Source organism: Leiobunum rupestre, chromosome 1 (assembly GCF_980474605.1).
Source record: "Leiobunum rupestre chromosome 1, qqLeiRupe1.1.hap1, whole genome shotgun sequence".
Lineage (NCBI taxonomy): Eukaryota > Metazoa > Arthropoda > Arachnida > Opiliones > Sclerosomatidae > Leiobunum > Leiobunum rupestre.
Window position 1 is genome coordinate 74,829,760 of NC_143384.1, and position 18,492 is coordinate 74,848,251.

General features: G+C 31.2%; 1 protein-coding gene and 1 long non-coding RNA gene across 2 annotated transcripts; both read left to right on the top strand.

Annotated features, from left to right (window-relative positions):
* The first annotated feature begins 5,992 nt into the window (after positions 1–5,992).
* On the top strand, positions 5,993–16,390 carry LOC149966606 (uncharacterized). Its single transcript, XM_090167541.1, has 5 exons — positions 5,993–6,024; positions 15,297–15,392; positions 15,473–15,556; positions 16,220–16,285; positions 16,354–16,390. Exons 1-5 carry the CDS (start codon positions 5,993–5,995, stop codon positions 16,388–16,390), a joined length of 315 nt encoding a protein of 104 aa, XP_090023667.1.
* Positions 16,391–17,365: 975 nt separating this feature from the next.
* Positions 17,366–18,065, top strand: LOC149966607 (uncharacterized). The gene is made up of 3 exons (XR_016480313.1): positions 17,366–17,505; positions 17,566–17,646; positions 18,029–18,065. It is a non-coding gene; the product is annotated as an uncharacterized LOC149966607 (long non-coding RNA).
* Positions 18,066–18,492: the final 427 nt, after the last annotated feature.

An 18,492-nucleotide genomic window follows, 5' to 3' on the forward strand; every position in this document is an offset into this window, starting at 1 on the left:
GTTGTTGCGACGAAGGGAAACGAGCAGTCCTTGCAAATTCAAAAAAACCGATTCCTACGCCTTCACCTACGGCTCTTTGATGGTCAGCAGAAATCTATCTAATTCGCTAAAGAGATCGATAAGCTACAGGTGCATTTCAGAGGAGCTTTTTCACCACAATTTACGGTAATCTGACCAATGACATTTCAGAGCATCCAGAATCAGTCAAACGCGTTTGATGGATCAAGTACCTGGTACAACTATTGATACTTGGTTTGATAGACGGTGTTTCATCGAGGAATCGGACGATACGTCGTCTATGTTGACCTTGGAGCACTTATTCGGAGCTGTTGCATTGTGGGTTGGAGGCCTAGCAGTCGCGGCAGTAATGTTGTTCGGAGAAGTTGTCTTCAAACACCGGTCAAGAATTTACGGAAAAAGAAGAATAATCTGCGAATTAACAAAATACCGGAAAACCACTTTATTTTTCATAGCTGATCGGAAGTGACGTAATAACGATTTAGTGTCGTCCATAAATTAAGGGCTTTTATAAGTTAGCAAAACCCTGTTCGCGAAGAGATCGTCTTTTTGGCACAGCTTTAGTCATCTATGTTTATTATATAATATCGCATTTCCCTCTTTATTCTCATCCCATCGGCATTTTCGATATAGCAATATAGATTAAAATTAAAGTTTATGAAATAAAAACACTGTGCTGCAATTTTTAAAGTAGCATGAACATTTCAACCGTTTTAACATGGTAGACACAAAAAATAATTTAGCATAATACATTAGAAAAAATACCATTTATAGACTTTCAGTTTTATTTCTGTTGAAAAATCCCAATTTCCAAATTTAATAATTTCCTAAAATTAAAAAAATAGTGGGTTTTCATTTTACGAAGATAATCAGATTAGTTATTTGAAAAAATAATTAAATAATTTGGTAATAAATGGTTGTAACTAGGTATCTTAAAAACTGTTAATTAAGGAATATGCTGAATTATGAAAATAAGTAAATTTTTATTTAAAAGTAAGTAAAGTTTTATTGGAAAATAAGTAAAGTTTTATTTGAAAATAAGTAAAGTTTTTTTTGAAAATAAGTAACGTTTTATTTGAAAGTAAGTAAAGTTTTATTGAAAATAAGTAGAGTTTTATTAGAAAATAAGTAGTTTTATTTGAAGATAAATTAAGTTTTATTGGAAAATAAGTGAAGTTTTATTGGAAAATTAGTAATTTATTTTTTTACCTATAACTTACAAGGAGACGACCCGAGGTGGTTTTCACCAATTTTGTTCAAAGATGGGGGATTGTTAGACCATGTACTAATTAACAACATTAATTAGTCCATGGTTACACCTAGATATAACAAAAAAAATAAAAAGTTACGCCGCACATCCGTTTTGCCATGGCAACAAAAAATGTTTCTGATAATTTAAAATGAAAAAAAATGGGAAAATGACAAATTACAACGGTCTCCCTGTGCAAAACTGAAAAATTCAAATAATTTTTTTAAATGAAAAAGAAATAGTTAATTTAACATTTTTTAATTACTTTGCACTAATAAGGGGAAATAAAACTATATTCTGGGAATTCGACATAAATTGAATAAATACGTCGTAATTTTAAGTATAATACAAAATATTTGTAAAACTTATGATGTGATAACTGCCATATATTTTCGCCGATAAAATTGAAAATTTCTATATGTCTTTATCTGAATGATAAAAACAGCGTTTTAAATATCGATAGAAATACAACACCATTTTACAAAAAAAAATCGTCAAATTCAAATAATATTAGTAAAGTTCTTATATTATTGCGTTAACTCAAATAATTATGGTTGAATTCATATTAAATTGGGAAATTTAGAATACATTTAGGTTAATTCATATAATTTGAGAAATTTAGAATACATTTAGGTAAATTCATATAATTTGAGAAATTTAGAATACATTTAGGTAAATTCATATAATTTAGGAAATTTAGAATACATTTAGGTAAATTCATATAATTTGGGAAATTTCGAATACATTTAGGTAAATTCATATAATTTGAGAAATTTAGAATACATTTAGGTAAATGCATATAATTTGGGAAATTTAGAATGCATTTAGGTAAATTCATATAATTTGGGAAATTTCGAATGCATTTAGGTAAATTCATATCATTTGAGAAATTTAGAATACATTTAGGTAAATTCATATAATTTGGGAAATTTAGAATACATTTAGGTAAATTCATATAATTTGGGAAATTTAGAATACATTTAGGTAAATTCATATAATTTGGGAAATTTAGAATACATTTAGGTAAATTCATATAATTTGGGAAATTTAGAATACATTTAGGTAAATTCATATAATTTGGGAAATTTAGAATACATTTAGGTAAATTCATATAATTTGAGAAATTTAGAATACATTTAGGTAAATTCATATAATTTGGGAAATTTAGAATGCATTTAGGCAAATTCATATAATTTGGGAAATTTCGAATGCATTTAGGTAAATTCATATAATTTGAGAAATTTAGAATACATTTAGGTAAATTCATATAATTTGGGAAATTTAGAATGCATTTAGGTAAATTCATATAATTTGGGAAATTTCGAATACATTTAGGTAAATTCATATAATTTGAGAAATTTAGAATACATTTAGGTAAATTCATATAATTTGAGAAATTTAGAATACATTTAGGTAAATTCATATAATTTGGGAAATTTCGAATACATTTATAGTCAATTTATATAATTTGGTAAATTTCGAATACATTTAGGTAAATTCATATAATTTGGGAAATTTCGAATACATTTAGGTAAATTCATATAATTTGAGAAATTTAGAATACATTTAGGTAAATTCATATAATTTGAGAAATTTAGAATACATTTAGGTAAATTCATATAATTTGAGAAATTTAGAATACATTTAGGTAAATTCATATAATTTTGATCATATGTAATTTTGTAAAAGAGAGTTGCATTTTCGTTATTGTTGAAAAATTCAACCGTTTGATGTCAGTACCGGGCCGGTTATAGGCAGCACAAACATCACGTGACATGTTAGGCCCTTTCCTGGCCCCTTTTTCAAATTAAACTTACCCGCCAAAATGAAAGAGGAGAAGGAAGAATATAGTGTTGTTAATTTTCCGGAAAAATAAAATGCGGAAAATTTTCCGCAAATCGGAAAAATAAAAATTTGAAACATAAATTACCTTTTAAGGGTTTTTGATGTTTTTAACTTTTTATCGATATAAAATGTCTAATATCAGTAAACATACTACAAAACATTAATAGCGTTACATTGTTAATCAGTTTAAACTAGTCTAGAGGTTTAGTTTTACTTTCAGATTCGAAAAAATGAGGCGAAAATACCGCTTTATTTCAATTTGCAAACAATATATTAAACTAATCATGGAATGAAAACTTTTCTTTATTTTTTTCGGAAAAATACGGAAAAACAGCGTTTTAAATATCGATAGAAATACAACACCATTTTACAAAATGGCGGATAACAAAATGCCCTTTCTATTTTGAAAAAATACAAAGCTTTTTTCTAAAATGGCGTATGTCAAAATATCTATCCGTAATTATTCGTCAACTTTTCGGAACTTTTCTACGTTTTATTATCTGACCGAGTAAATCAGTCCTACATGTATTTCTTCTGTTTGAAACCCTGCGCCGTTTAATCTCTTGGTGCGATAAATTCCGTATTATTATTGTTAATAAAAAAATTATGGGCAAATTCATATAAAATGGGTAAATTTGAAAGAAAATCGTCAAATTCAAATAATATTAGTAAAGTTCTTATATTATTGCGTTAACTCAAATAATTATGGTTGAATTCATATTAAATTGGGAAATTTAGAATACATTTAGGTTAATTCATATAATTTGAGAAATTTAGAATACATTTAGGTAAATTCATATAATTTGGGAAATTTAGAATACATTTAGGTAAATTCATATAATTTGGGAAATTTAGAATGCATTTAGGTAAATTCATATAATTTGGGAAATTTCGAATACATTTAGGTAAATTCATATAATTTGAGAAATTTAGAATACATTTAGGTAAATTCATATAATTTGAGAAATTTAGAATACATTTAGGTAAATTCATATAATTTGAGAAATTTAGAATACATTTAGGTAAATTCATATAATTTGGGAAATTTAGAATACATTTAAGTAAATTCATATAATTTGGGAAATTTCGAATGCATTTAGGTAAATTCATATCATTTGAGAAATTTAGAATACATTTAGGTAAATTCATATAATTTGGGAAATTTAGAATGCATTTAGGTAAATTCATATAATTTGAGAAATTTAGAATACATTTAGGTAAATTCATATAATTTGGGAAATTTCGAATGCATTTAGGTAAATTCATATAATTTGAGAAATTTAGAATACATTTAGGTAAATTCATATAATTTGGGAAATTTAGAATGCATTTAGGTAAATTCATATAATTTGGGAAATTTCGAATACATTTAGGTAAATTCATATAATTTGAGAAATTTAGAATACATTTAGGTAAATTCATATAATTTGAGAAATTTAGAATACATTTAGGTAAATTTATATAATTTGAGAAATTTAGAATACATTTAGGTAAATTCATATAATTTTGATCATATGTAATTTTGTAAAAGAGAGTTGCATTTTCGTTATTGTTGAAAAATTCAACCGTTTGATGTCAGTACCGGGCCGGTTATAGGCAGCACAAACATCACGTGACATGTTAGGCCCTTTCCTGGCCCCTTTTTCAAATTAAACTTACCCGCCAAAATGAAAGAGGAGAAGGAAGAATATAGTGTTGTTAATTTTCCGGAAAAATAAAATGCGGAAAATTTTCCGCAAATCGGAAAAATAAAAATTTGAAACATAAATTACCTTTTAAGGGTTTTTGATGTTTTTAACTTTTTATCGATATAAAATGTCTAATATCAGTAAACATACTACAAAACATTAATAGCGTTACATTGTTAATCAGTTTAAACTAGTCTAGAGGTTTAGTTTTACTTTCAGATTCGAAAAAATGAGGCGAAAATACCGCTTTATTTCAATTTGCAAACAATATATTAAACTAATCATGGAATGAAAACTTTTCTTTATTTTTTTCGGAAAAATACGGAAAATTTTCCGGAAAAAAGGCCTTGGTCATTTTCCGGAAAATTTTCCGAGCGGAAATTTTCCGACTTACAACACTAGAAGAATATTTCTTTACTCGTCTATTTTTATTCAAAGTTCAAAGCAAAACGTATATTTTTGGTCAAATTTCAAAGCAAAACGTATTTTATTGCTCAAATTTAAAAGCCAAACGTATATTAATGTTCAAATTTCAAAAAAAAAATTATTATTCTTCAATTTTCAAAGCAAAACATAAATTTTTGTTCAAATTTCCAAGCAAAACGTATATAATTGTTTAAATTTCAAAGTAAAACGTATATTATTGTTCAAATTTCAAAGCAAAACGAATTTTATTGTTCAAATATCAAATCAAAACGTATATAATTGCTCAAATTTCAAAGCAAAACCGAAATATTTACTATTTACATTTTACCATTCAGAGATGACTAAAATCAGGAAATACATAGACCCATATTAAGCCTCTTATACATGTAGGTGATCACACTCATACTTTAACCCTACCCTTTTTTTGCTGTAGTGTTGTCCAAACGTTATAATATTTTTTATTAATTCTACCTGACGTTGAGGCAGATCTAAGCTACCGAATTAACTTCTTAGCCATAACTGATTTTGACCATGTTTTGACATATTTACAAATAATTTCCCGAATTATCAAAAAAATGCCAATAGTCATTTTGGTAAAATAACTTGGAATAATGGTTTTTGCCGGTAGACAATGGATGTTAATCCCATAAACGTTGTGCAATTTTTTGAAAGATAAAGTAGAGTTGGAATTTCCATCGTATAATGCTACCACTTCTTATAATACCTAGGAGGATCATCCTAGATAATACGAGCAGGTAATTCCTCGATGACTCCAGACTCGTCTGGTCCAATGGCAAAGTGCGTTTTCGCGGGAGGCGTGACTTTATGTTGTCTTTCACCCTGTGTTTCAGTATGCTCAAGCCTACGCTCTCCTTACGTCTAATACTGATAATTGCGTTGCTTAGGTTAGTACGTGTTGAAACCAAGGTGGTATTGATATTGTACTTGTTTTTGGCGGGGAAACTTTGGTGTTTGATTTAAAAAAATTAAAATGGTGTACGTCTTCGCTTTTTCGAGGTGTTATGTGCTCTATACAGGGTCTTTTTTTTTTGCTCGGAAAAGTGTTTTTTTTCAAAAACTATTTATAGTACCGATTTCAAATTTGGAAGGTCAATTCTCTATACCGGGGGACATCAGTTTGAGAAATTTGAGCGTTTTCGGTAATGTTTTTCACCAATTTTGAAAAATTATTTTTCGACCACTAGGTGCGAGATAAAAAATTTCTATTATAAAGTTGTAGGCCGTCATCGAAAACCCTTAAAAATTGTTCACTCGACGAAAAACAACTTATTTATCAGTGAAAATTCGAGCTTGAAAAATTTACAAGTTGGTGGAGCCAAATTACGATTGTTTGAAACGATAATTGAAAAGGGAACAAGTCTAATACAAACGTAGTAGAGTTTTCACACTTGAAAAAATGTACACGTTTGGTTTTTAAATGCAGATATTTTATTCACATAAATTTTTACAAAACATTTTCAATAATATCACCATTGGCTGCAACACAGGTTTGTGCGCGGACAATTAAGTTCTCAAACGCTTTCTCTACCATTTCTGGTGTGACGTCTCGGCAAGCACTGATTATTCGTCTAATGAGGTCTCCCTAGTTTCAATGGGCGTGGCGTATACCTTTGCTTTAACGAATCCCCAGAGAAAATAATCCACCGGTGTTAGGTCAGGTGACCTTGCTGGCCAATGCACTGGACCATTTCTCCCTATCCACCTTTCAGGAAACTCGTTGTTGAGGTGCTCAGTTACTTGCCGGGAAAAATGCGGAGGGGCGCCATCTTGCTGAAACCACAACTGACGTCTTTCAGCCAATGGAAGGTCGTCGATTGCGTCACTCAGTTCGTTCTGTAGAAAATGTAAATACCTTTGGCCGTTGAGGTTCGTCGGCAGGAAAAAGGGACCAATCAAACGGTTTCCAACAAGTCCAACCCAAACATTGACCCGTTCAAATTGAACCTGGTGATGATATTCAAAACCCCAATGTGGCTGTTTAGATGATTAAAGGGCCCATCTCTAGAAAATGACGCTTCGTCGGAGAACAAAACATGGCGCAAAAATTGTCTATCTTCTCGGACAGCATTTAGTAACCAGTTGCTAAATTCATAACGTCTTTGATGGTCTCCGTCAATTAGTCCTTGGTGGAGCGTAGCTCTGTATGGGTGATAGCGATTCTTACGAAGAATTTTCCACACACGATTTGCAGAACAACCCAAATCAGCAGCGGCGTTAGCGCAACTGTGACGAGGATATGCCACAAAGTACGCGAGTACATTGTTCTCGAAGTCTAAATCCGGTTGACCCAATCCGCGAAACCTAGGTTGCAAGTTACCAAATTGATTGAAATCGTGAATTGCTCGTCTTACTGTATTTACAGATGGTGCTCCATTTGGATGTCTTTCTGCGAAGATTTCAGTCACTCTTCTAAGGTTTTGCGCTGCTTCTCCATAGTAAATGGCAACTATCTCGGTACGCTCAGCTACTGAATAACGAGGCATTGTTCGAAATATTATCAAACACTGATAATAATCTCCCAAAGTTTTCCTTTAAATACCCAATGCATGTTTAGGATTGACCTATAGCCTCGTGTTTTTTAAATCCGGTCGTTTTTTTAACCAAAGTTTCAACTGGATTAGGTAATTCGGTTTCAATTATCGTTTCAAACAATCGTAATTTGGCTTCACCAACTTGTAAATTTTTCAAGCTCGAATTTTCACTGATAAATAAATTGTTTTTCGTCGAGTGAACAATTTTTAAGGGTTTTCGATGACGGCCTACAACTTTATAATAGAAATTTTTTATCTCGCACCTAGTGGTCGAAAAATAATTTTTCAAAATTGGTGAAAAACATTACCGAAAACGCTCAAATTTCTCAAACTGATGTCCCTCGGTATAGAGAATTGACCTTCCAAATTTGAAATCGGTACTATAAATAGTTTTTGAAAAAAAACACTTTTCCGAGCAAAAAAAAAGACCCTGTATATTAAAAATGGAAAATTTTTATATAAGTATATGGTCCTTGTTTTTTAAATTATATAACTTTGATATTATATTTATTTTAATTATTTAATGGTATATTTATTTTAATTATTTAATAGTATATTTATTTTTATTTTTTTTATTTTATATTATATTTATTTTTATTTTTATTATTTATTTATTTTAATTATTTTAAAGTATATTTATTTTAATTATTTTAAAGTATATTTATTTTTATTATTTTATAGTATATTTATTTTTATTTTTATTATTTTACAGTATATTTATATTAATTTTTATTATTTAATAGTATATTTATTTTTATTATTTTATAGTATATTTATTGTTATTATTTTATAGTATATTTATTGTTATTTTTATTATTTTATAGTATATTGATTTTTATTTTTATTTTTTATAGTATATTTATTTTATTATTTTATAGTATATTTATTTTTATTTTTATTATTTTACAGTATATTTATTGTTATTTTTATTATTTTATAGTATATTTATTTTAATTATTTTATAGTATATTTATTTTAATTATTTTATAGTATATTTATTTTAATTATTTTATAGTATATTTATTGTTATTTTTATTATTTTATAGTATATTTATTGTTATTTTTATTATTTTATAGTATATTTATTGTTATTTTTATTATTTTATAGTATATTGATTTTTATTTTTATTATTTATAGTATATTTATTTTATTATTTTATAGTATATTTATTTTTATTTTTATTATTTTATAGTATATTTATTTTTATTATTTTATAGTATATTTATTATTTTATAGTATATTTATTATTTTATAGTATATTTATTATTTTATAGTATATTTATTATTTTATAGTATATTTATTATTTTATAGTATATTTATTTTTTTTATAAGGCGGACCGACCTAGAAAGTGTCCCTGAATGTGTTTTTATCGAAGTCAAAATTAACGCAGTTTCTTCCGTCCTTATTGGTACAGTTTATTTTTCCCCAACCATTTCTGAAAATGTATATGAGATTTTTAACTCACACTGGCAATTGCTTGCCCATAATTTCAGTCAGGACCTCATCATACTAGGTGATTTTAACCTACCTAAGCTCGATTGGCCCACTTTTAGTAATCTCGAATGCAGTCATGGTACCAAAATTAAAGCGAATCACATTTTTGAAATCTGCTACGCGAGTAATTTAAGGCAAATTAACACTCTAAAAAACGACTGTGGCAATATTTTGGACTTATGTAAATTCTGTAAATATTTCCCCATTGAACGAACCATTTGTTGATAAGCACGATCGTCACCCTCCATTCTATGTAAACTACCTCGCTGACCTTGATAAATCTGTACCGCGTGCATCAAAATCTTTAAACTATCGCGAAGGAAACTACTATAAGCTCTACACCCTATTACGGTACTTTGACTGGACCGAGTCGGCGAGTTCTATGAACATAATGATGTGAATATTTGTGTCGACATTCTAACCAGTGCGGTAAAAACTGCCATGGATACCTGTATTCCTAAAAAAGTTCATAAGACTTCTAGAAATTTTCCTTGTTGGTATTCCGCCGAACTTATTGCCACACTGAAACGAAAGAGATATTTCCATAGGAAATTTACCCGTACAAAGGACGTTAGGGATTACGAACAATTTAGCTCCTTACGTTCTGCCTCTAAAAAACTTATTCGAAGAGACGGTAAAATTAATACTGAAAACATACGCAACACGGCCCTGAAACATCCTCGGATGTTTTGGGGATACGTTAACAAAAACCTTAAAGGATCTCCCGTGGAAATTCGCCTAAAGATAGGACAAAATTTTATTACCAACCCTACTGACCTCGCGAATGAATTCGCTTCTATTTTTTCAAAAGTTTCTATTGATAACACTAAACCCGACCAACCCTTTGATTACAATAAAAATTTACTTTTTTCGGACACCTTTCACAATATTAAAATGAACCAATCTGATATTAAAGAGGCTATTACAAAATTAAAATGAAGTTTCAGCACCGGAATTGCCTCTATTCCGGCATTCATAGTGAAAGGTTGCGGTGACCTTCTCCTACCACTGTTGGAACACATACTAAACCTGTCCATATCTACTGCTATATTTCCGACATTATGGAAAACCTCAATTGTCAGTCCTATCTTTAAAAATGGGTTCGCCGCCGATCCCAAGAACTACCGGCCTATATCCCTGCTTTGCATATTTGCTAAAATTTTCGATTATATTGTTCATAAATACATCTCCAATTGGTTTAACACTTTTCCAAATTCTCCACAACATGGTTTCTCAAGGGGTAAAGGCGTAGATACTAACCACGTCTCTTTTCTAAATGAAGCTTCAAGGGCTGTAGAAAACCAACAACAATATGACGTCATTTTCCTCGATCTTGCTAAAGCGTTCGATCGAGTCTCTCACCCCTTACTACTTAAAAAACTTGACCAATTCGGTATCCACGGCACCTTACTGCGCTGGCTAGGCGACTATTTGACTGATAGATCCAATGTCGTAAAATGTAATGGTGTTACAACGGATGTATCCTACGGTGTCACTACGGGGGTCCCTCACGGATCGTCGTTAGGGCTGCTATTATTTAATATGTATATTTCATAATAATAATAATAATAATCAGCTAGGCTAATACCCAAGGCACCACCTTAGGCCTAAGTCATCGAGCGACTTTCGAAGCCTTTAATTCAGGTGGCCGGGTTATAATGCGTAGGAGGGTGGTGACAAGCCCTGCATGCCACGCGTTCGAGCCAACAGCTCCCTACACTAACTATTACCGTTAACCTCAACAAGTTTTTATGGAAGGGGAAACCGAAGATCTCGGGGGAAAACCCCTTAACGACCCGCAGTTCATTATTTAAAATTCCTCACTATTTCAATTAGCGGATGACCACAAAATTTGCAAGCATATTTTAAAACCTGATGACTGTAAACTTCTACAGAACGACATTGATTTAGTTTCAGAATGGTGCACAGTAAACAACCTCCCGATAAATCCATCTAAATCCGCTCTGGTGTCGTTCTCTCGAAAAACTGATATCCTAAAGTATAACTTTAAAATTGGCCACGGTTCAATACCTAGAAAATCTTCTATTAAAGACCTTGGCGTGTTCCTGGACATGGGTTTATACTTCAGGGAACATATTCAGTTTTCCGTTAACAGCTGTAGGAGGTTGCTGGGTGTCATTCTGAAACTCTGCAAAAAAATTAATTTTGAAAAAAACTTTGTTCTCTTATACAAGAGTTTAGTTAGATCTAGGGCCATGTACGGTTCACTAGCTTGGGGTGGGTGCAGCACATACCTTTTGCATGGCGTAGAAAATATACAAAAGAAATTTGTTGAATATCTTCACACCAACTTTTTAAAATTCCACAATTATAATTATGGAAAAATTCTTACTGACCTTAGTATTAATACCTTAGCACAATTTCGAGATAAAACTGAAGTAAAATTTATCTTTAAGATACTTATTAATAGAGTGGCCAGTGAAAATATTGTTTATAATCTAAACACATCTGTACCAAACTACAAGCTAAGAAATAAGCAAATATTCAACACACTGTATACTAGCCTTAACCCACTAAACCGTCTACAAAAAACTGCAAATAACTATATGCACAAACTAGACCTATTTAGCTGTAAATTGTCAGACATAAAAAATGTAGAACTTTTACTTCCATACTATTTATCTATTGCTGTACATTTTCATAAAAATGCATTTATGTCATTATTTTCCCCATTGTATATTTTTCTCATTTGTTAAAATGTGTATCAACTAGCTGATCTTGTAACCAGGATTGTTTTGTTACACAATAAACCCCACGTTCATTCATTCATTCATTATTTTATAGTATATTTATTATTTTATAGTATATTTATTTTTATTATTTTATAGTATATTTATTTTTATTTTTATTATTTTATAGTATATTTAATTTTATTTTTATTATTTTATAGTATATTTATTTTTATTTTTATTATTTTATAGTATATTTATTTTTATTTTTATTATTTTATAGTATATTTATTTTTATTTTTTTTATAGTATATTTATTTTATTTTTATTATTTTATAGTATATTTATTTTTATTTTTTATAGTATATTTATTTTATTTTTATTTTTTTATAGTATATTTATTTTATTTTTATTATTTTCTAGTATATTTATTTTATTTTTATTATTTTATAGTATATTTATTTTTATTTTTTATAGTATATTTATTTTATTTTTATTTTTTTATAGTATATTTATTTTATTTTTATTATTTTCTAGTATATTTATTTTTATTTTTATTATTTTATAGTATATTTATTTTTATTTTTATTATTTTATAGCATATTTATTTTTATTTTTATAGTATATTTATTTTTATTTTTATTATTTTATAGTATATTTATTTATATTAATTTATAGCATATTTATTTTTAATTTTATTATTTTATAGTATATATATATTTTAATTATTTGAAAGTTATTTATTTTAGTATATTTATTTTACAGTAATTGATTTTATAGTTACTTATTTTATAGTTACTTATTTTATAGTAATTTATTTATAGTAATTTACTAATTTCTTTTATAATAATCTATTTTTTAAATCTTTAGCAGTAATTTATTTTATAGTAATTTCTTTTATAGCAATCTTTCATATTAATTTTTTAAAGGCATTTATTTTATAGTAATTTTGTTTATTGTAAATAATTTAACAGTCCTTTATTTTATAGATATTTATTTATAGTTATTTATTTTATATTCCTTTCTTTTAAAGTAATTTCATTTTAAGTAATTTCATTTTAAGTAATTTATTCTAAAGTAATTTTTTTAAATAATATCTCTTATAGTTATTTATTTTATAGTTATTTATTTTTAGTTATTTATTTTTTAGTTATTTTTTATTTTATAGTTATTTATTTTATTTTATAGTAATTTTTTCATTTTATAGTTATTTTTTTATTTTATAGTTATTTATTTCTGTGCCTTTTTGGCACATTATCCGTTTTTTCGCTGAGATTTCGGCGATTCTTAAAGGGAGTATAACCCTACGTGTTTGGTAGGGTGCGATAAGCTTACAGAAATATTCACCGGAATCGCTACCGTCGAATACCTCGTAGAATCTCTACTATTCCCGCCACTCGTGTCTCCGCTCAAACCCTGTTTTTTCCACCTAAAATATTTACGAGGTCGTCGGCGCACCGCGCAACGCGGCCGAGTACAAGTGTTACAAAGTGTAGAATCACGGAGTAGTGTCTTCGCGTTAGAAATCGGAAAAGAAATTTAAAAAATCTTCCAAATACCGATGTTAAAAGACAAACGAAACAAGAATCTGGGAAATTACGAGGTCAGTCTCGCGTATATTTATTGTCCGCTTTTGAGGAATTTGAGTTGCAGAAAAAGTTATGGGTCAAAGAAGAAAGTTCCGTTAGCAGGGCGTATTAACCATTAGACCGAGTAGGCACGTGCCTAGGGCGCCATTTTTCTAGGGGCGCCAAAACTGTGATAAAGCCCCACGGTCGAAGTACGCGGGTTGCCCCTACTTAGCTGATCAACCCGTTAGACAATGCCCAGGGGCGGAAAATTATTCTGTGCCTAATTGCGCCGAAAGGGTTAATCCGCCCCTGTCCGTTAGGCCTTGTCGCCTACCAAATTTATTTTCAACCAAATGTCCAGTGAATTCCTTTTTCATCGAACATCTTTTGGATTTCCACAAAGGCTGTAATTTTTGTTTTAAGCCTGAATTTGAAACCTTAGATAATACTAGTGAAACTTGTCAAGTGAATGACTTTATAGAACCTCTAGGTGATATATCTACAGAAACATTTCTGTCACCCTCAACATCTAAAACAATAGTGTAATTAACACCATTCACTAGGTAACAGTGGCGTAACTAAGGTCCTCGGGGCCCCACCGCGAAACTCTTTTGGGGCCCCCTTATGTGACTCATTTTGCGAGACTTTTGCTTACTACTAATAAACAATGGCGTATTTAAGGAGTATTTTGGGGATTTAGCACTTTCAAAGCAATGCTTCCACCACCTTTCCGTGGCTGCAATGATTCGGTGACGCAAATCTTCGATATTCTCAACGGGCGTCCCGTAATCCTTTGCTTTGATGAACCCCCACAAGAAAATGTCAATCGGAGTTAGGTCCGTAGACCTCGCAGGCCATCGAAAGTGACCGTTCCTGCCAACCAAACGCTGAGGGAACTCGTTATTAAGATGCTCCACTACACATCTAGGTACGTGGGGTGGTGCGCCGTCATGTTGGTACCACATCTGTCTGTAGGCTTCGAGCGGAATACCTTCTAAAGCGTCTGCTATTTCGTTCTGCAAAAGCGCCAAGTAGCGTTGTCCATTAAGACGAACTGGAGGAAAAATGGGCCAATAACTCGATCCCCGAGCAGATCAGCCCAAACATTCAGTGTTAGTTGTTGTTGATGATGGTGAGGAAAACCCCAGTGATGATTTTCGTCACACCACATGTGAGCGTTTTGATGGTTGAAAGGCCCATCTCTCCCAAAGGAACACTCGTCGGTCATTTGATTGATGAAACTTGGGTTCTCATCGGACATGGTTATTAGCCAGTTGCAGAAATCAAATATCCACGTTCCATATCTCCTTCGTGAAGAGCTTGGTGGCGGGTCGCTCGATACGGATAGAAGTGATTGTGAAGAGTGGTCCACACGTAATTCGTCGATAACCCGAGATCGTCGCTTGTACCTCCGACGCTTGCTCGAGGATACGCAACAAAATAGGCTAGAACGGTGCCTTCCAAGTTGATGTCTTGACGACCTGGTCCACGAAATCTGGGGTTGACGTTTCCGTAAGTCTGAAAGTCACGAATAGCTCCAAGAACCGTGTTATGGCTTGGTCTTCTATCTGGATATTGAACGGTGAACAATTCACTAACCCTTTGCGCGTTACGATTGGCTTCACCATAAAATAACTCGACCATAAAAGCACGCTGATCACGCGAGGTTGCGGGGGCCATATTAACGCCACTGCTAGGTAAGTAACTGTAATTATTAAACACACAGAATAAAAGTTTAGTACATTATTATTCACTTTTAGGAAACGTATAGACCTTACAAATGCTTCGTTACCATTAAAATTGGTGTCATCAACACCAATTGCTTTTGCTCCAACATTAACACCTAATACTCCTCGGTAAGTAGCGTTGATTTTTAAAGGCACATGTAACTTTTCCATGAACTTATTGTTTTTTTTTGTACTTTTAAACGGTGTAGAGACCTTACAAATGCTACTCCATCATTGGTGCCATCTTCACCAATGGAGATTACACTGTCTCATCGATTAACACCTCGTACTAGGTTAGTAGTTAAAACTAGTTATATTTTTTAAAAACACAGGTTAGAGGTTTTAATAAAGCTCCCACGGAATAGAGCGTTCTATAAAATCGCCCCAAAACCGGACAAACTTTTCATACAGACTAGTTCAGCAAGACTAACAACATTTGTTATTCTTTGGTTTAAGAGCATTCAGCTTATGTCCTGTCTTTATATGATTATTTTAGAGACGTACCTTTTAGGAGTTGTAGGAGGGGCTCTAGGCGTTGAAGTATATTTGAGGTCAAGAATATTTTCATGATCTAAGTTTCTTTTAAACCCGTGGACTTGGGACTAGTATTTTGCTTATTTGCCATAATACATTTATTACAAAAATCATTTAAAATAAGAAAAACGGCGCGGAAAGCCGGAAATGAGTGAAGCCAAGGCTAGCAACTACGCTACTCCTAAAAATCGACTGCTCTCAATTTATTCACGAAAAACCGGCCAAACCTTCACCTCCTCCGAACTCAAAAGGGGGAAAGCACACAACACCGATTTTATAGGACGTTCTATTGGAATACCAGTGGGACGTAAGAAGGTATTTTGTAAGTAGGGGTAAGCCAGTACAAACCCGTGAACGAAGTTCAGAATGTCTATTTTACTGATAATTTTTTAAAGAGCTAATCAAATGTTTTTAACTTTTAGAAGGCGTATAGACCTAACAAATGCTGCTTCACCATTAGAATCATTGAATAATTCAAATTTGACTTGGTAAATAATTTTAACGTAATGGCAATTTGAATAATAAAGAAAAATAATGATTTTAAATTATGCTTTAGGGCTACAGCAGATAGTACCCCTGTCAATAAAGGATAGAATTTGATGATGAGACTATAATAACGACTCGGAGTCAGATGGTGACAATTACGATAATGAAGATGAAAATGATGATAATGTTCAACCAGATACTAATGATTCATGTTTAGTTTCCTTGAAAGACATTATGTATCTTTTTAATGAAACAAAATCAGGGAATTGTAAGGAAAAGAGATGTACGGGTACTGTTAAGGTTAATTGCACAAGCAGAGCGCTAATTGTCAATGTCAAATGGTCGTGTCAGTATGGGACAGGAGCTTGGTAAAATAATCCTAAAATGAATCTTAGTATGAGTGCGGCTATACTCGTTTCTGGAAATTCATACGCTAAAGTATTTTTTTATTGCATTTACCATAAGTAACATAACTGTACGTATCACAATTGCAAACATTACCACATAACTGATTTTCGGAGTTATTGTGCAATCATGGTTTCATTCTGCACGGAGTCACCTAGTGTCTAAAATACTTAACACTTCCCCGAAATATCCATTTTCTGCTAAATTTGTGTGCTACGAAATAGAATTGACTCATTGAGAAAAGTTAAGGTTAATTGAATAATAATGGGCAGTGTCATACTTGTGGTTATTATATGACTTATGCATTTACTTAATGGAAAATCATTAATTTTTACTTTTCATTAAAACGTAGATACAGTGCTTATTTAAAGTTTTGGAAATCAAGTTTTTCAGAAATGGGCTATAGAGAAAAGTGTATTGCACCAATTGTCCGATATTGGGATAATGAACAAGTAAGTTGTTCTGAGATAAAAGGTTACCTGATACTATAGTGAAAGGCTAGATTGGCTTAAGTAAACCCTGATTGTATTTATGTTGTAGGTTTCTATATAGGCTAAACACACTTAGCCTTTAAAAGTAGCATTCGACGGTCGAAATGACAGTCCCGGGCACACTAGTCAGTATTGCGCTGTAACCGGAATTTTGTTGGATAATAACAAGATTGTCGATATACAATTTATTGATAAGCGACATACCTCTGGTAACAGTAACCAAATCGAGGTAGTTGGTTTTGAGAAAATAATATCCAAACTAGAAACAAGGAATGAAATATATGAAATTGTTAATGATGGCCATAGGACAATAGCAGCTCGAATGAGTAAATATATTTAGCTTTGCCATTCAATTTCAAAATTAATCATTGCACTTTATTACATAGGAAACACACATCCACACATCAAGCACCAAAAAGACATTTGGCACGTAGAAAAAAATCTTAAACAGAAGCTAAAGAAGGTGTGTCATTCAAAATTTATTTAATTTGGATTTTTGTCTCCTGTTGGGTACAAATAACAAAGCCAAGGGTACGTTCAGTAACGAAAACCACGTAATTGGTTTTTTTTTCACTCATTAATGTTTTCAAACGCGTTTTATACCACTCATCAGATCCTTATTAAAAAAAACCTGTCCGAAAAGCAGGTGTTTTTGATGAGCATCCAATGTTCATTGTGGAGTCGTAACCGTAAACGTAAAAAGGCGTACAGTAGGAAAATGACGGCATCAATTACTCATTGATGTATTTGATGAGCGTTACTGAACGGACCCCTAATTTGAGCCCCAAGTATTGTTTATTACCCCTTTTTATTATCTTTATGAAGAACTTTATTTTAAACACATTTCAGGCAGGAGGAAGAAAAGAAACAAGACCTCTCTTACAGTAAAAGCGATAGCTGATCATTTTTGGTTTTGTTCTCAACACTGTGAAAAGGATCCAAATAAAATGTGAGTGGGTAAAAATTCTGATTTGCCTAAATTCCACATACTAATCATGAAGGTTATTTTCAGCTCATGTTCATAACTGTTTTGCACCACATTCAAGGGATACATTAGTGGTCAACTGGTCGTTGCAGGCACCACGAAAATTTAACAGTCCCTAATGGCGATAAGGAATGGCTGAAGAAAGGGTCACCACCATTTGAGGCATTGAGGGCTGTCATATTAGATAAAGATTTTCTAAAGAGTTTCAACTATTTCTCCAATTTTAGGGGAGAGAAAAATATATTAATAATAGCTTTTATTTTTCTGGTTTAGTACTATAATTGCAATTTCAGACATACTGGTGCTCTAGAGAATTTTCACAGCCTCA